At 45.2% G+C, this 19,809-nt stretch overlaps 1 protein-coding gene across 1 annotated transcript in view; it reads right to left on the reverse strand.

Moving 5' to 3' along the window:
- Positions 1 to 208: 208 nt before the first annotated feature.
- Positions 209 to 19,809, reverse strand: part of NNT (nicotinamide nucleotide transhydrogenase) — a 74,881-nt gene continuing 55,280 nt past the window's right edge. The window contains exons 19-21 of the mRNA XM_056848396.1: positions 4,889 to 5,007; positions 4,052 to 4,167; positions 209 to 386 (exon numbers count right to left, since the gene is read on the reverse strand). Coding sequence (XP_056704374.1) covers positions 237 to 386; positions 4,052 to 4,167; positions 4,889 to 5,007 — 385 coding nt within the window. The 3' untranslated portion in view covers positions 209 to 236. The remainder of the gene's footprint in view (positions 387 to 4,051; positions 4,168 to 4,888; positions 5,008 to 19,809) is intronic.

A 19,809-nucleotide genomic window follows, 5' to 3' on the forward strand; every position in this document is an offset into this window, starting at 1 on the left:
TGCACTGCATTCAAAAATAGAATTATTCCAGGTTATCGTTCCTTAAGAGAGCTAACTTCCATTTTGTTGCTTGGTATCTTACACGCTTGCGTACGTTTTCACTTTGTTTCTGGACCTTCGTTTCTCTCTAAGCTTTCATTTCACTATCTTATAGACCTTGATGTATAACAACACTTGGAGAGTTTTTTTTGTTCGCACTGGCCCAAACGATAGGCTTTTCTTTAAACAGAAGGCATTCAGTTCTGCAAGGCGTCTCTCACTTTGGCCTGCAGGGCATCACAGGTCTTCTTAGCATCCCCCAGAAGCATGGCTGTATTGGGCTTGTAAAAGATTGGATTATCCACAGCTGCGTAGCCAACGCCCAGAGATCTCTTCATAACAATAACCTGCAGAGAGAAAAGTTAAGAAATATGAAAAGCCCTCCTGCGTCAGCCCAGCGGTCCAGCATCCTGTTTCATGCACAGCGGCCAATTTGTTGTCGTAGAAGGCCAACAAATTGGGTGCAGAGGCCAAAGCCTCCGCCCACCAACACTGCCTCTTAGTACTGGCATTCAGAGGTTTGCTGCCTCTAGATGTGGAGGTTCCTTTTAGTCACCATGGCTAGTAGCCATGTTAGATAAATCCTATGAGGAAAGGTTGAAGGAGCTGGGTATGTTTAGCCTGAAGAGGAGAAGACTGAGAGGGGATATGATAACCATCTTCAAGTACCTGAAGGGCTGTCATACAGAGGATGGTGCCGAGTTGTTTTCTGTCGCCCCAGAAGGTCGGACCAGAACCAACGGGTTGAAATTAAATCAAAAGAGTTTCCGTCTAAGCATTAGGAAGAATTTTCTAACAGTTAGAGCAGTTCCTCAGTGGAACAGGCTTCCTCGGGAGGTTGTAAGCTCTCATTCCCTGGAGGTTTTGAAGAAGAGGTTAGATGGCCATCTGTCAGCAATGCTGATTGTATGACCTTAGGCAGAGGATGAGAGGGAGGGCATCTTGGCCATCTTCTGGGCATAGAGTATGGGTCACTGTGTGTGTGTGGGGGGGGGGAGATAGTTGTGAATTTCCTGCATTGTGTAGGGGGTTGGACTAGATGAACCTGGTGGTCCCTTCCAACTCTATGATTCTATAGTGCATAGATACAGGGATTCAACAATAAGCAAAGAATACAATAACATCTGAAACCTCTGTACAACAGGTTTTTATATCTTTGTATTAGGATGGCCGAGGCTAGCCCAATCTTGGAAGCTAAGCAGGGTCAGCCCAGGTTAATACTTGGCTGGTACTTGGATATATATATAATGTTGTCACGTCACCACTGACTTATGGTGAGACCCCGTAGGGTTTTCAAGGCAAGAGATGAACAGAGGCCGTTTGCCATTGCCAGCCCCTGCTTAGCAACCCTGGACTTCCCTGGTGGTCTCCCATCCAAGTACGAACCAGGGACGACACTGCTCGGCTTCCGAGATCTGTTGTTCATTAATGGACACCACTCATCTTATTATACAGTCAGGAAGGAATAAGGAGATGGAACAAAGACTGACTGCTTGGCGAATTTATGGACTCGCATGGGAGCCCTTGTTCCACAAAATGAGTGCTGAGAGGGACAGGGCAGGCTCCATCAATTTAAACAGTGGTCCACATACGGCAAGCAAGGAGATGGACAAAAGACACCGCCATCAGATTAAAAAACAAAACAAAAACAGGCTTGCATGTTAGGAGTAGACACCAGAGGCTTGGTTAATTCTGACATTAAAGCTGTATCAGTAAACATTTTGGGAAGCCAAAGGAAGGTTCATATCTTTATTTACCATTAACTCCAGAACATCCCCCCTCCCCAGCCAATGATCAACTTTCCTTCTCATTTTCCTCATAAAGGACATTGATAACGGAAGGTCAGTAAAATTCCCGGAGCAGGAAGTGACCATTCATTTGACCTTTTCCAATAATCCTCAATGATAAACCATCCACCTCTGGCCAATAACCAAAGTTCACTCTTATTTCTATCACTCGCTTCACAAGAGTGTAATTTTAAGGTTGAGAATGTTACATGTAACTGACGTTTACCTGTATTCAAATACACTTCCCTATACGTATACTCTTTAGAGCTCCCCTGTTTAGATATCGTACAATTGTACCAAAGAAGGAAGTATCAACAATTTACAAATGCACACTGCCAAAAGCAATGCTATTATGTGGGATACTGCAGTACTTAAGGAGCCACCAAAATTCAGATAGTATCAGCATTAAAAAACGCTTGGTTTAAGGGAGTGTGTATATGCTTTTCCTTGACCTTTTTGGTTTTGAGGCCTGTTAAGATGGGAATCTTTACCCATTTGGTTAGTGTGAAATATGTTGGTTGCTGGGCTTGAAAACAGATCAGAGAAAGCACCACCCCACCACACACATAATGACAACGTAAGAGTACCCAGCTTGCTGGGGGTAAAGTGTAGACGACTGGGGAAGCCAATGGCAAACCACCCCGTAAAACTGTCGCGAGGAGCTAGCGGATTAGATTAGAGTCCTCAGGATACAATCCAGAAACGCCAAGCTACAAAAAGCCAGTGTTTGTTTATTTACAGTGCACATATTATTTACAGCAATCTCCAACACTCTCGACTTCCACCAAAATCTCCCCACACCCAGTCACAGGGTAATAGACATTTATATATTTCACAGGCTTCAGGAACCAATCAGCTTACAGCTGAGTCATTGCTTAGTCATTGCTCCTATTTCACCTTATTTCATCAGCCATGGTTAACACCTGTTCTAACCAGTTCAAGGCAGTCTCCCAGGATGCAATGTGTTCCTGAGCTTTCAGTTTCTGATATGCCATGACTTGCATTTCTTGACAAAAACATAGTCTGCCTAGTAAACGCTGGGATGTAAAGTCATCCCATGGGTCAGGAATGACCCCCCCGGTGCTTGCACAAGGGACAACCATTACCTTTTTAAGACCGAACCATTAATATTAAATATACACTCATAACCTTTTAGATTACTAGAATACTCTGGGCTAAAACGCATGGTTGTTTTAGCCTCATTTATTCTGTTTTAGCCAGGATTCAGCCAGGATGGAATGCATGCGTTTCGCCAAACGTGTGTTCGATCCTGGCTGAATCCTGGCTGAAACAGGGAATAAAGGAGGCTAAAGCGACCATGCGTTTTCACCCTCTGTCTTCCCAGTCTCTCCTCAGCAGAGAGAGCTCAGCAGCTCAGCATAGAGAGATCGCCAAGGTGCCCAAGGGAAAGCAAGCTTGCTGTGGGAAAAGGGGAGTAAAATCACTACCACTGTGGCCTGCTTATTCTTTTCATGGTGCTTTTACTCTCCCCCCTGTGCTGCCCTCTCTGCAGCCACCAAGTTGCTGGAATAAGATTGCAGAGGCTATAGATAAAGGGTGAGGATAACGGGAAAGGATGGGCCCTTTATTTCCATCCTCAGCTTGAGGCCAGCAGCTAAGGGAAGCTCACGGCTCCCTTAGAGCCAGCATGGGACAGTGGTTAAGAGTGGCGGATTTAAGAGTGGTTAAGATTTGCCACTCCTCCACATGAAGCCTGTGGGGTGACCTTGTCCCAGTCACAGTTCTTTCAGAACTCTCTCAGCCCCACCGACCTCACAAGGTGCCTGTTGTGGGGAGGGGAAGGGATTGTAAGCCGCTTTGTGGAACTCCTTGTGGAAGAGAAAAGTGATGTATAAAAACCAACTCTTCTTCTGTTTTCCTGTCCCTCTGGAGGCAGCTGTTTCAAGGTGCAAATCACCTGCCAACCACCACCCGACTGGCTGGTGGGCCTTGCTCACTCTTCTGGAATATGAGGCAGCTGCCACATTTGGAAACAGAGCTGAGAAGAGTTGCATGTGGCATGTCAAAAGGGCCACAGGTGGCTCCCGAGCCACTTGAGTTATCACTGTTCTTCAGAACTGCTGTCTCTGTTTTCTAGTTTCACCTTCTTCCCCTAGCAAAGAAGTCTGGCAGGAGGAGAACGGTAGACTAAGAGATATAGGGGGATATCATTAACACAAACAGAGAAGACACAGAATTTCTATCACACTATTTTATGAACTCACCTGCTTTGCCTTCCAGACTTCCAGAACAGGCATTCCTGCAATGATAGAGTTTGGATCTTCCTGGGCAGCCGAATTAACAGTGTCATTGGCTCCAATAACAAGGACCAGGTCTGTTTCTGCGGTTCCAAAAAAAAAAAAAAAGAGCATGTTAAAAAAAATTAGGAGCTGCAGAACTAAAATTCCCATTATTAACAGCAACTTGGTTTGTGACAGTATCAAGAAACCCTGATTAATTCCTTTTAGGAGCTATACATTTGCAGGGATGGCCCTTTCTTAGACCCATTCTTAAAAGCAGTTTAGCTGTTTTTCCTTGCAATTTAAAAAAACCAACTGCATAAAAACTAATGAACAGCAGCACTGAAAATTCCAACATCGGCATTTATTTAGCACATTAACAGACAGAATGACTGAGAGTGTGCTAGAGAAGCCAGGTGTAATTCAGCCTGCCAGGATTTTTTTTTTAAAAAAAAATACTATGGTCAGATATTTACTATGCTAATCTGCATTGCAGTTCCTTGCTTATGATAGGGGGGAAAAGACAAGACACAATTCACAATCATATATTTTGGCTCAGTGGTATAGCATCTGCTTGGTATGGAGAAATTCCTACGTTTAATCCCCAGAGTCTCCAGTTAAAGGGATTGGGTGATGTGAAAGACCTCTACCTAAGGCCCTGGAGAGCTGCTGCCAGTCTGAGTAGACAATACTGATCCTGATGGACCAAGAAGGTCAGATTCAGTATAAAGCATCATGTGTTCACAGGATAAGGCATCAGGTGTTCAACTTAAGCCAAATGAACTGCCGCACAGAACAGAACTGTCTATCCAGCGTTCTCACCTGGAAAGTCATGGTTTATCTCATCCATTTCTAGGACAATGTCATAGGGGACTCCGGCTTCCGCAAGGAGCACGTTCAGTTGCCCGGGCATACGACCAGCCACAGGATGAATGCCAAATCTAAGGATGCAGGAGGAAAAACCAGTGAGTTTGAATACGTAGAATACAGTATTCGAAGTGCTTTAAAATGTTCTCACTAACAAAGCTGCTGCTAGTATTTTAGAGATCGAAATCCAAGGCACAAAATCATAGTTCAGTGATGCTCACTCAGTGCTCTTTGGCATGCCACCTGTGGCTCTCTGAGCAGCATTCCCCAATGTGGCATCTACACCATGTTTCGGGAAAGTGGACAAGGCTGGAACCTCTGGAGCCAATTCAAAGCCCCCAGAGTGGCAAGAAACGACTGGTTGGAGGGGAAATTGCCCGGTCATTCAGCTATACTTGCGGTGGTTACTGAGGAACAAGCTGTTCAGGGTGAAGCATGTTCCTTAAAGCGCAGAGTCTGTTCTGATGAAAAGGTCAAATCATACAGTGTGTTTTGTCACTACAGCCATGACAGGCAAGCTTCATACTGATCTGTCTGGTTAATTATTAGGGAACCATCAACTGTCCATTCTGCTTCATCAGCCTGGTCTCCAGGAAATGTATCCTAGGAAACCAGAAAGTATGCACCCCCCTGGGTTCTGAAAAAGAGCTTATTTTCTTGCCTGGTTGAGAGCCAGAGTGGTGTGGTGGTTAAGAGCAGTGGTTTGGAGCTGTGGACTCTGATCTGGAGAACTGGGTTTGATTCCCTACTCCTCCACATGAGCGGCGGAAGCTAATCTGGTGAACTGAATTTGTATCCCCACTCCTGCACATGAAGCCAGCTGGGTGACCTTGGGCTAGTCACAGCTCTCTCAGCCCCACCTACCTCACAGGGTGTCTGTTGTGGGGAGGGAAGGGAAGGTGACTGTAAGCCGGTTTGAGTCTCCCTTAAGTGGTAGAGAAAGTCGGCATATAAAAACCAACTCTTCTTCTTCTTCTAGTTGGGCCCCACCTTGAAACAGCCACCACTGGAGGAACAGGCTATTAGGAAGCGGCACACTAGCAGTCTCAATAATAAATATATGCACAGGAGCTTGCTGCACAGATGTTTTCGTACACTGGCATAAATCTGTGCATGGTTGCCATGTGGATTGCTGACAACTGTTCACCTCTATCATTTCCCTTTCTGTAAAGCATCACAAAGAAACTCTTTAGTTCCAGAAAACATTTTGCCTGCCATTCCCTTCACATAATGGTTATTCAAGCATCTTACCTGGTCACTTAAAGATTTAATTTTTATTTTATTTCTTTTCTTTTTTTTAGCTACATTTGGCTCTAGAGTCATAGGCTGCAGACCAGGTGTGGTCGTATCTTCAAATATCGCAAAAACAATCAGAAACACACTCTGGAAACCAAACTTGCCAGCGCCAGGAATCCATACCCAATGCCCAAGTCCCTGAAGATCTACAAAAGGAATCCTACTTTCACTATGCTGGACTTCATTCTATTGAACTCAAAAACACCTCAAGGGTAAAAGTTTATGAGAAAATGTCTCCTCAAACGAATTTAAAAAACATACACAGAGAGATGTTTGGCTTTTTAAAATAATGCCAAATTTTGTCCCAATAAAAAAGGATTTTTTGGGTCAAATCTCAAATGCACAAGAAATGAATGCTATCTGCTCTGGTTAGACCTCACCTAGAGTATTGTGTTCAGTTTTGGGCACCACAATTTAAGAAAGATGTAGACAAGCTGGAACGGGTCCAGAGGAGGGCAACAAAGATGGTGAGGGGTCTGGAGACCAAAACCTGAGGAAAGGTTGAAGGAGCTAGGTATGTTTAGCCTGAAGAGGAGAACACTGAGAGGTGATATGATAACCATCTTCAAGTACTTGAAGGGCTGTCATATAGAGGAGGGTGCCGAGTTGTTTTCTGCCACTCCAGAAGGTTGGACCAGAACCAACTGGTTGAAATTAAATCAAAAGAGTTTCTGTCTACACATTAGGAAGAATTTCCTAAGAGCGGTTCCTCAGTGGAACAAGCTTCCTCAGGAGGTGGTCATCTCTCCTTCCCTAGAGGTTTTAAAGAAGAGGCTAGATGGCCATCTGTCAGCAATGCTGATTCTATGACTTTAGGCAGATAATGAGAGGGAGGGCACCTTGGCTATCTTCTGGGCATGGAGTATCGGTTACTGGGTGTGTGTGGGGGGAGGTAGTTGTGAATTTCCTGCATTGTGCAGGGGGTTGGACTAGATGACCCTGGTGATCCCTTCCAACTCTATGATTCTATGAATTGATCAAGCTAATGGGTAATTAAGATTAGTAACGTGATTAGTAAAGTGAGCACATTGGGGCGGGAGCAGGAAAAGACAGACCAATCGTTCCATTAATTAATTCCACTTGGGCATTAGTAGGGTGTTCGGCAAAAGCTTTGCCTCCTTGTATTCCTGGAACACACCCGTCAGTATTTTAGAGGCATGCAATACTATTGGAGTGGGGGGGGGGGGAATAATGCTAAGATGACACTTGCCCTGACCTGGATAGTCCAGGCTAACCCGATCTTGTCAGATGTCGGAAGCTAAGTAGCCCTGGTCATTATTTGGATGGGAGACAACCAAAGAATACCAGAGTTGCTATACAGAGGTGGGCAATTGCAAACTACCTCTGAACATTTCTTGCCTTGAAAACCCTATGGACTTGCCATAAGTCGACTGTGACTTGACAGAAAAAAAGATGACACATTTTACATCAGAAGAGTTGGTTTTTATACGCCGACTTTCTCTACCACTTAAGGAAGACTCAAACCGGCTTACAATCACCTTCCCTTCCCCTCCCCACAACAGACACCTGGTGAGGTAGGTGGGGCTGAGAGAGCTGTGACTAGCCCAAGGTCACCCAGCAGGCTTCATGTGTAGGAGTGGGGAAACAAATCCAGTTCACCAGATTAGCCTCCATCGCTCATGTGGAGGAGTGGGGAATCAAATTTGGTTCTCCAGATCCAAGTCCACAGCTCCAAACCACCGCTCTTAACCACTACACCACACTGGCTTTTGTAACATTTTAAAAGCCATCTACGAATCCAGAAATATTAAGTTTATTTTTCTCTGAGTACACCTTATATATAATAACAGTTTTGATGTCTGCCATCTTATTTTCAGTCCCTCGCCTATTAACTCCCGACCCTTCATTCACCCCCCTCCCACAGAGTGACATTAATCTGTCAGTCACATTTTTATGCCAGATGGCTTCTGCCATGGAGCCTAGAGTGGCATTCAAAGCTCCACTCACCTCCACTGCAATCCTGTGATGTAGGATAGGCCAAGACAGAATGGCTGACCCATGGTCAGACGCTGAGCTTCAGAAAAGAATAGAGTTATGAGGCCGGCTTCCCCAAACCCAAATCCAGCCCTCTAACCGTCGTATCACTCTACCTCTCCAACACCCTAAACTTCACTGTGACTATCAAACCTTCCTTATGGAGCACCTAGATCCTAGAAGCAGATGCACCCATAGTGTTACTTAAGAACAGTATTTATGAAGCACTTAAGAACTAGGAGCACTACGAAATCTGGTTTGCAATTTCGGACAATGCAGAGAGGAAAGGGCGAATGGACACAAGGAAAGAGAAAGTGAAAAGCTCAAGAGAAGAAGTACATTTTCCAAAGCTGTTAAGCAGCTGTAATGAGGGAGAGGCATGGATAATGAAGGGGAGAGAGCTCAAAACTGGAGTCCAAACTTGCCTTTACAAATCACCTTTTAATCACACTGTTCCCACAGCTCAGGACATCTGATTAGGCAAATCTGCTCCCGAGGCTTGGCAAGTTCTTTAGAGCTTGCTCTATTTAGTGATGGTTTAAGAGATGACTGGAAGGGAGGGAATACATCCAGTACAAAGAGTAGCTGTCCTAACAGAACATGTCCCTAGCAGCACACATTTTGCTCTCCTCTTTTTGGAACCACCCAAGGTGCAACGTTAAATCTGCACTGGGGCTAAGGCCAACTACTGTGGCTTCAAAACATGATTGCGTACACTAGCTTCTAACCCTGGTTGCAAATTCTGGTTTGCAGCTGTGACTGACAGCTGCCTTCCAAGAGATGTCTCGTCATAGAATGCCATGATTGACAGGGAGTTCGAACAGAATTCTGAGAATGGCAGTTGGAAAGTTCTGACAGTTGAAAACTGACAGTTGACAGAGACAGAGCTTGGAGACAGTGATATAGAGATGCCAGCTGTCTGGTGGAGGATTCTCTTCTGGAGTGAAAAGGAACACATTTGGGTTTGGGATCAGGAAGGATCCATTGTTATCTTCAGAAATAGCTCTAAGGTTGACAGAGTGATCCCTGAGAGTTTAACGGGAAATAGCTCTGGTAAAAAGAGTGATCCCAGGCCAGTTTAAAGGAGAAACTGGGGAAGTGTGTTAATATTCCTAACTCCTCCAACTAAAGAACCACCGTGTAAAAGCTTAAGTTTAAGAAACAAACCAGTGACTGCCAAGAGAAATCACTCTCAGTCGAAAATAAAAGTTTAAACACTTGTTTATGAACCACCTTGATACATTTGGAATTACAATACATCACTTGAACATAACCATCTTCAGTTCCTCACTTCTGTTATTCTGTTACACACTACATTCCTGTTATAAAGCTTTGCTATCCTGACTTTTAAATCCCCCCCAAAAGAGACAAATAAAACCATTTTAAGTTGTACTTCAAAAAACCTCTTGAGTGCCATATATTTCTGACCTTTTATAGAAAATAAGGGATCCATCATAATTAGTGGCCACAGGGTCACAAGTTATAAATTATATTAACAGAGATAGTGAGACTATCTCAACAGAGATAAAGAGATTTGGTGTGTGTGTGAGAACAAAATGCAAACGAACTAATTATTAAAACAAGAGGAGTTCCATCACAGCAGCTAACCATGGTTAGCATTAATACCAACACAGAAGCATGCTCCATGGTCACTTTCAAAGAGAGAAGGCGGCCAAAAGGAAGGGAGTTCATGGTAAGTTGGAGGGACCCTTGCACAGATTCTCTGAACTTAATGCATAAAAGCATCCAAGTAACTTCCTGCTACAGTGAAACCCAATACAAATATTAAGCTCTCTGTTTGCAAAGCGTTTCTACATTCTATTAACAATTCCAAGAAAACTCAAGAAGGGATCCCACTGCAATCCTAACAAAGGCCAGCTGTAGAATCCCAATTGCAGAATAACAAAACAGATAGGTAACAATATAATGAAGCTTAAGATTTCAAAAGTCAGCCAGCGACTCAGTAACTTAAGCCTCGTGAACATGTTCTGTTCTTTCCAGAAGCCCTGCTGAAATGCCATCTGTGTTTAAAAGATATTAGACGTCTTATAGGCTGAACCCCATGTTAAGTTCTGGGTAAGGAACAAAGTTCGCCTTTATTTGTAACAAAAAATGACATTTAAGCAGTTCTTATTACAATGCCAATTTGGAATTTGCGCTTCCCCCAACTATGTTCAAAGCATTTAACACATGCACATGTACATACATTTATTTCAATTTCTGGACTTTACCCAAAAGAGAAGTTTGAGAATAGGATTTCACTTCTAATATTATTTCTGCTTGTAACAGAGTAGGAAGAAGAAAAGACAACTGAGTTTTCTCTTATGAGCACCTCTGCGACAAGTCCAGGCATGCATTCACACACTCACTAGGGGTTTCTCTGCCCTAACTTCTTAGCACAGCCTCTCTGTGTTTGACTATCCATAGGTTACTGGTGGTGCAGCATATCTGAAACTAGGGATCTGCGCTGGAAGTAAGGATTCACCCTGCGCTCTACCACTCCATTCCAGCCAACCAAGGGAACTGCAGGCAACCCAGAAGCCTGGCAATAATAAGCCAGAGTATGCTAAGCAATACTAACAGTCGCCTAATAAAAACTTCCAAGTCAGGTTTTGCTCAAGCAAGGGGGCTTGTAATTGCTCACTTTCCCTGTGACAGGGCATCTTCATGCAACTGGACAAGAACAATTAGAACATAAGAAAGGACATGCTGGATCAGACCAAGATTCATCAGGCCCAGCAGTCTGTTCACACAGTGGCCAACCAGGTGCCTCTAGGAAGCCCACAAACAAGACAACTGCAGCAGCATTGTCCTTCAGGTGATCCAAAGCACCTAATATAATAGGCATGCTCCTCCGGTCCTGGAGAGATTACAAGACTCTTCATTCCCACAACAGTTTCCTGTATTTACCACCAGTTCTCCTGAGCTTTGATTTTCATATATTCCAAGCACAAGCATTAAGTCTGTTCATATAAGTTAAAGGTCCCCTGTGCAAGCACCGGGTCATTCCTGACCCATGGGGTTATGTCACATCCTGACGTTTACAAGGCAGACTTTTGTTTATGCGGTGATTTGCCAGTGCCTTCCCCAGTCATCTTCCCTTAACCCCCAGCAAGCTGGGTACTCATTTGACCGACCTCGGAAGGACAAGGAAGGATGGAAGGCTGAGTCAACCTTGAGCTGGCTAACTGAAACCAACATCCGTCAGGATCAAACTCAGGTCGTGAGCAGAGCTTGGACTGCAGTACTGCAGCTTACCACTCTGCGCCACGGGGCTCGTGTCTGTTCATATGGCCATCCATATGGTGAGGGCTGTTCGATGGTGGAATGTGCTGCCTCAGAGGGTGGTGGAGTCTCCGTCTTTGGAGGCCTTTAAGCAGAGGCTGGATGTCCATCTGTTGGGAGTGCTTTGATTGTGGGATCCTGCATGGTGGGGGGAAGGTTGGGGTCACTGGGGATGTGGGGGGGGGAGGTAGTTGATAGTTTCCTGCATTGGGTAGGGGGTTGGACTAGATGACCCTGGTGGTCCCTTCCAACTCTATGATTCTATATACTCTCACTGATCATATACTCTCACTGATATCATAATCCTGATCAAGAAGAAAAGGAGCTCCTAGGAAGACTGCCAACTGAGTGCATACCAGGCTCAGAGCAAGACTGTGCTCTAGGATAATCAGGGGCAGAGAGGCCAGTGGAGCAAGGTATGCAGCAGATTTGTAACTCCTAACACTCAGAAGTGTCACTGAGCACGCTCAGAGAGGCATCCAGCAGACGCAACTCGGTAGGATCACTTACATCCCAGCACAAGCTATGAGATCCCCATTTACGCAGGGATCCCTAATTAAATCCTAGTAAACAAATTCTGCGACAAGCTGGGAGTATGAGCTTCGGTCACAGTGGTGCAGTAAAGGCGTATTCCTTTCAGCTTTATTCAAAAAAGCTGTTGGCTGCGCACAGCCGGGGGCTCCTCTGGTTCTGACTAAGAGAAAAGAAAGCCTGGAGACAAGCAGATTCAGCACCCGCTTTGGCAGCCCTGTCAAATAGTGAGATAAAGTGAGCCTAATCTAGACTTAAGCTGAAAAAAACAGATGCAAGTCACAAAAGTTGGGAGCTGTTCCACTCATGTGTAGTATGTGGTCAGTTATAACAAGAGGATATTACACTGATCAACGCTCTCCCCTTTTACTCCAGCTTCCAATTCAAAATCTACTTTTAATCCCCCCCGCCACATATAGGCCTGTCTATTGTCCTCCCACCAGCCGATCCCCCTTTCTTTTTGTTCCATTTTTTAAAAAGTGTTGTCAAAGGTGCAATCCACCTTAAGTAAGGTTGTGAGCCAATTTTAGCCCCAACCCAGCAATGGGCTGAAAGGACTTAACGGTGATCAAGTTCTAGTTAAGACACATACACCCATGAAATATGGTAGCTTCAGCATTTATGGACAATTCCCAAATCAAAATAGTTGTTCGCCAAGCAGAAGTCACCAGGAACTACCAGAATAGCTGCTATAAGAAAACAGCAAAGGAAACAGAAGGTACATTGTGTGATTACTTAACAGTTGACTTCCCTGTGTCTTAAACCCAATGGCTTCAACTCAACTTTGCGCAAGGCCACATTACCAAAACCACATTGATACAGCTGTTGCTGGACTCCAGGGGAGGGTTACATGCTTTGATGACCTCCATATTGACAGCACAATATCCATGAGCTCACCTACGATTGGTTACTTGCATCACAACTTCAAGGAAATAAGAAAAATAACTGGGCTAAGATGGGCCGCATGAGAGTTGTGTGTTAATACAGAGTACCATTGGACTACATTTTCTGTTTGCTTGTTCTGTGCTCTGGTTGCAGAACCAATGCACCCAGTCAAGAGAACCTGTGCAGATGTGTCCCAGGGTTCCTTAAAGTCACAGCCAAGAGGATCTGCATATTTTGCTGGTGTATGCAAGCACAGAAAAACGTATTGAACACTGTCTTGGGGAACCAGGATATCAGCTTTAAATCCAGCCAAACAGCCAGCCCTTCTAGGTGACGATGAGCTTGAAGATGCTTGGTGAAATCTGAAGAACCAGAGTGGCGGAGGCTCAGGGAGATCTTTAGTAGCTGAAGGCATGGCCTCAATGCTGCCTCCTACTCCAGCACAGCTGAGAACCTGAGAACTACAGAAGAACGTCTGGATGAACAGACACGTGCCAGAATGTCAGGAGGGCGACCAGAATGGTCAAAGGTCTGGAATCCATGCCCTATGAGGAGAGACTTAAGGAGCTGGGTTTGTTTGGTCTGGAGAAGAGAAGGTTAAGGGGTTACATGATAGCCATGTTTAAATATTTGAAGGGATATCATGTTGTTAAGGGAACTAGCTTGTTCTCTGTTGCTCCAGAGACTAGGACACGGAGTAATGGATTTAAACTAAGAGAAAAGCGATTCCACCTAAACATTAGGAAGAACTTTCTAACGGTGAGGGCTGTTCAACGGTGAAATGCGCTGCCTCGGAGGGTGGTGGAGTCCCCATCTTTGGAGGTCTTTAAGCAGAGGCTGGATGACCATCTGTCGGGAGCGCTTTGATTGTGGGATCCTGCATGGCAGGGGGTTGGACTGGATGGCCCTTGTGGTCTCTTCCAACCTTGTGAACTTCTGCCTTAGAGCACAACAGGTATCCAGGTTGACTCGGGCAGAGTAGGACCTGGGACAGCTCCCAGTGAAACTCCCAAAATTAACAGATCTTACTTCAGAATGAGCCTGAGACCCAATTAGCCGCTAAATGGCAAAGCAATCCTCCTAACTGCCCAAGTCCCACCTGCAGCTGTGACTAAGCATCAATTTAAAAGGTGAGTCTGGAAGAGAGTGGGCCCTTGCAGTTGTGATGGGAAAAACAGAGTTTCACTTACCTGTAACTGTTGTTCATCTGGTGGATCTTCTATGCAGTAACACATTGGGACTGCGCAGGCGCAGGCCAGCCACAGATAAGATTTGTGGGCTTCTGGCAAAATCTAAAGAGAGTGCTCCCCCTCCCCTCGGGGCATGCATCCTTCCCGCCCAGTGGTCACTTGACCCAGGGGAAGGGAGCACTCTTCCCTCCAGTTCTCCAACCTGCCGCCACGGAACCAACAACCACATGAAGCGGAGAGGTCCCACAGCGGGGAAGGAGGGAGGGATGTGTTACTGCATAGAAGATCCACCAGATGAACAACAGTTACAGGTAAGTGAAACTGTTTTTCATCTGCATGGCTTCTATGCAGTCCCACATTGGGAGAATAGCGAGCTCCATTGGAGACCTTTGCTGTTCCACAAAATTCCACGCGGGGAGAAACCTTCTACTGCTTCTCTGTTCCTGCTGTGCTGATTGCCTATTTTCAGGCTACCTTAAAGCTTTCCAAAATGTGAACCTCCAAGCTTCTTTAACCTGCAATATGAACAGGTAAAACTGTGATGGAGGGGCCTCAAGTTTCACCCTCCAGGCATCCCAGCAAATCCCTGCCTACAGGGGGAGTAGGCAGATCCTAAATGATATCAACCAGTTAGAAGCTGGGGGACCTCCACGGGGGAGAGGAAGAGGGTTAAATGGAGGGGGAAGTCCGTTGTTGACTCAGACAGGGTAGGGGAAGCAACAGCGAAACAGGGGAAACTACTGGGAGAACAGTTAGCCAGTGAGGCGTCACCAAGGCAAGGAAACTGCAGGGCAGTCTGCCACATGGATGCCCCGCTGCCATTACAAATGACTCTGTGTTTGCAGCATCAGCAGCAAAAGCTACACTGAGAATTGTCACTGTGTGGAAGCAGCCCCAGATAACGCTTGCAAAGGTGCCCAATCTAATTCTTAGATCTTGATTCCAGAGATTTGTCTCTCCCTTTCATTGCCTTCTGCCTAACTTTTCCATTAGCCCTACGAGTGGAAAGGCAGCACAGATATGTTTTCATTCAATCAATCGATCACTAACTAACATAAAAATGTGTTTGAAAGAGAAAGGTGAGATATTTACCTGCCTCGGTTCTCAGTTGCCTGGGAGAAAAGTGGGCTTTAAACGCTTTAAATAAATATAGTCCAGGCAGCTGGCAAACTACCAGGAGAAGAGTTAGCCGGTTAGGCATCACCTGGAGAAGGAAAAGAACTCAGGTATCTATAGAATAGGTACATAGGGCACTCAGGGCCAGTAAAGAGGCAGGAATAGAGCAGGTATCCTGTGTTACCTTAGGGAAACCGTAGGTTAGCGACTTGTGAGGGGATTGAGGAAAATATCCCAAGAGACAAGCTAAGCCCTGCTTCAGTAGGCTGAGATTCTTGGGTTTAAGGAGGAGTCCCAAAAGGAATCATTCTCTCTCTCTTTGGCAGAAATAGCCTGTCAGCTCAGTTAACATTGTGTGTATGTGAAACTGTAACTGTTTTAAAGCAGAGCTCGGCTGCCCCTTGTTGTAAACAAGCAATAACTTGTTACGCTCCTTGTCTTATCCACCATACCCTTCTGAAGAAGAGGCAATTACTTATCTTTTTTGTGTTGTGAAAGGAAGGCGTTGGTGTGAACCTCGCAGGGAGAAGTAGCAGAAAATTTACTCAGATTCCCGATCTACCTCCCCAGGCATATAATCCTGCACAGTTAGTCGTTAAAAATTGCCTTACTGACCATTTGCAACCTATGCCATAACTAAAACCAACTCCATCACTGCTACCCAAAGGTGTGACAGGGTGGGTGTAGAGCTGAGAAAAGCACCTGGCTTAAGGTTGCCAGGTCCTTCTTCGCCACCGGCGGGAGGTTTCTGGGGTGGAGCCTGTGGAAGGTGGGATTTGGGGAGGGGAGGGACTTCAATGCCATAGAGTCCAATTGCCGAAGCAGCCATTTTCTCCAGGTGAACTGATCTCGATTGGCTGGAGATCAGTTGTGATAGCAGGAGATCTCCAGCTAGTACCTAGAGGCTGGCAACCCTAACCTGGCCGTCACAAAAATCCATTCTGCCACTTCAGGATTTTGTCACCTTATTGCCATCTGAATCTCCTGGATGCGGAAATCGCACGTTAAAGAGCTTGATTATAACTGCACTACTTTTCGTAGTTTGTTCATCTGAGATTTTCGGAATACCACCAGCACGCGGTTTGCCAGCTTATACTTACTACCTGACAACCCCTCGTCTTTCCAGAGCCTTCTGTTTAGCCAGACTGAATGCTAACCCCTCTATGGTTATGCAGGGCAGGATTTTTAATATCCCATACCCAGACAGGACCTGTCCTTGCTCTTCTGGCTCTATTGATTCATTACCTCATGCCCTCTTGGAATGCCGCTTTTATGAGGAACTTCGATCCACTATATCTCTCCCCTTTTAACATATAAATCTAATGCCTCTATCTCTGACATAATGCCTTTTTTATTAAGTGAAGAAAGTAAGATTCCTTTGAAAGTATATTCCTTTGAAATGTGGTGTTGGAGGAGAGTGTTATGGATACCCTGGACCGCCAAAAAAACAAATCAGTGGGCTTTAGATCAAATCAAGCCTGAACTAACCCTAGAAGCTAAAATGACTAAAATGAGGCTATCATATTTTGGTCACATCATGAGACGACAAGAGTCACTGGAAAAGACAGTCATGCTAGGAAAAGTTGAAGGCAGCAGGAAAAGAGGAAGATCCAACAAGAGGTGGATTGACTCTATAAAGGAAGCCACGACCCTCAATTTGCAAGATCTGAGCAAGGCTGTTAAGGATAGGACACTTTGGAGGACACTGATTCATAGGGTCACCATGAGTCGGAAACGACTTGACGGCACTTCACACACACATTAAGTGGCAGGGATCCCAAGGCTACATTGTCAGTGGCAAGATTTATTTCAGTCCTTATATCCCTCAAACATTAGATTTATGCTGCTCAAGATCAATGGATCAAGAAGCTTCTAAGGGATAAAGGTAAAGGAAAGGGTGTGGAAATCAGGAGTAAATCTCTGGTCTCCAAAGGTAAGTGTATGAAATCCCATTTCTCCAAGTGGCTTCAAGAGTGGTCCTCCTCAGACTAGCCAACATGGAGTCGGTGTTACCTCTGAGGCAGAGTCCTGCAGTACCACCTTCATAGAGGTCTCCTCTGAATTAGAGTAACTGCTGAAGGCATTTGGAGTCTTGGACGTGACAACATGCAGAACTTCTGCTCCCCCTACCCCAATCACTAAGGGAAACAACAAAGTAAAACTCAGCAAAACAAGCGAATCCATCCACGCTTATTCCCCCCCACCTTTTCTTTTCTTTTTACAAAATGTGTACAGGTTGCAAGGTCCAGCTTGTCTTGGTACAGAACTTCAGAAAGTAAAACCCTTGTAATTGCCTTCCTCTAACCCAAACAACAGAACTTTGCAACATCTTGAATACAACATGTAGACAGGGAAAGAGGAAAATTGGAAAAGGATTTACAGATCTTTCCAGCTCTCTGTGATGGCCCTAGAAGTTTACTGTTGCAATGCATTACAGCGTCCAAATAGAAATACATATTTTTAGGGTGCAGGGGCTTAGCAATAAAGGGAGTGGTACAAACAGTTGTTAATTATGTTGTGTTCTGGGGCTGCAAGCCATTAAACCTTTGACTTGCAAGGTTTGAGATGTTTACTTTTACGCCTTTGTTGAGCAGGGCCTATTTTTTTAATGTTTACATTCTACTGTTAAGCACTCAAGGGAAAATATTGAGGACACTTGACCCTGTAATATCACAACTGCTACATGAATTCTAAATTTAAGTGGCATTTCTAAGGTTGTATTACTGGAACATCTCTCTGTTTCAAACAAGCCATATAACATTTTGTGCAGGACATTAAAATGAGCATGAGTAGTTTACACAGAGTTCTCAAAACAAACACACACAGCCCACTCAGGATTAAGATCTATCTCAAAAGGAAACCAAAAACCTAAGAAAGCTGTCAGTGATCTAAGTCTATTAAGGCTACACAACCAGTTCAAGGTCCATTTAATGGAGTGTTTTGGATCGAGATTCATATTGTACACTCAAAAGGATGGAGGATGTTACTGTTGCTCAGCTTAACTCCCAATCAGAGAAGAAGGGAAGGGAAAGGAAAGAGTAGGACAGTCACAAAGAAAATGAAACAAAGAACTGCTACCTACTGCAATGCTCCGCCCCAGAACCCATTTTAAGGAGGAAAGAGAAGAATGGTTCTCAACACATAGCTTTCCTTATTAGCATATCATCCCAGACCAATCTAGGGTTTACTTTTCTTGGTCCAACTATGAGCTTCCAGGCAAGTTCAGTAAAACAGAGTGGTACTGCAGTCAAAAGCTCTGCTCACGACCTGAGTTCGATCCCGAGGGAGGTTAGTTTCAGGGGATAAAGTGTAGACGACTGGGGAAGGCAATGGCAAACCACCCCGTAAACACAGTCTGCCCAGTAAACATTGGGATGTGATGTCATCCATGGGTCAGTAATGACCCTGTGCTTGCACAGGGGACTACATTTACACGACACAGAACAGTGGAACTAAAGAAGAGTTAGACCTTCCTCCAGTGCTGTAGCCTCCATTGAGATCTCAATCCATGGACAGAGTGGAAAGTTACAACAGCCCTGACGCAAGCTATGCTGAGCGGCCCTTCGCCTCTAAAAGCCAGCATTGCAAGCACTGCTCTGCTCAACGGCCCCCACAAGCGGGCACCTGGTTCGCCCGTTGCGTCCTCCCACAAAGAGGGAGCAACGCAGGAGGAGGTAATTGATGAACTGACATCAATCACCATTGCTGCTGAAAGATCTAAGCAAGGGGTGTCAAACCGGCCCCTTGAGAGCTCTTATCTGGCCCATGAGCCAGCCGCCCTCCCCACTCTCGATATGGTCTGGCGAGGCACGGCCCGACCAAGTGACATTAATGTCAAAAACGGCCCTTGTAACAATTGAGTTTGATACCCCTGATCTAAGCCAAGCACTGAGGCACTGGCAGAGCTGCTGGGACGTGACCGCTTGGTCAGGGCAGTGGCCCATCAGGAAATTTCTCTGTAAGTTACATGGCTAGCCCACCCCCTCAGAGTATCACGCACATCCCCCTGCAGCTGCTTTCTGCAGTTAAATTACACACCTGAGAATCTGATCATGGATCCTGACTATCATATGTGGTATAACGCTAGGAGTCCAACGCAGCAGTCATCCCTGGATTATCCTACAGTACTAGCACTCATACGAGCCCCGTGGCGCAGAGTGGTAAGCTGCAGTAATGCAGTCCAAGCTCTGCTCACGACCTGAGTTCGATCCCAATGGAAGTCGGTTTCAGGTAGCCAGCTTAAAGTTGACTCAGCCTTCCATCCTTCCGAGGTCGGTAAAATGAGTATTCAGCTTGCTGGGGGTAAAGGGAAGATGACTGGGGAAGGCACTGGCAAACCACCCCGCAAACAAAGTCTGCCTAGTAAACGTTGGGATGTGATGTCACCCCATGGGTCAGGAATGACCTGGTGCTTTGCACAGGGGACCTTTACCTTACTAGCACTCATACTTCTCTAGTAGCAGTAACAGTAAATATTTACTTGTAGGTAGCCAAAGGCCTTTACAAAGTCAATTAAACAATGAAACAAGAAAATTAGACAATAAAGATAAAATGCAAGATGCCATATAAATTATGGTA

Source organism: Euleptes europaea, chromosome 4, assembly GCF_029931775.1.
Source record: "Euleptes europaea isolate rEulEur1 chromosome 4, rEulEur1.hap1, whole genome shotgun sequence".
In the NCBI taxonomy this organism is placed as follows: domain Eukaryota; kingdom Metazoa; phylum Chordata; class Lepidosauria; order Squamata; family Sphaerodactylidae; genus Euleptes; species Euleptes europaea.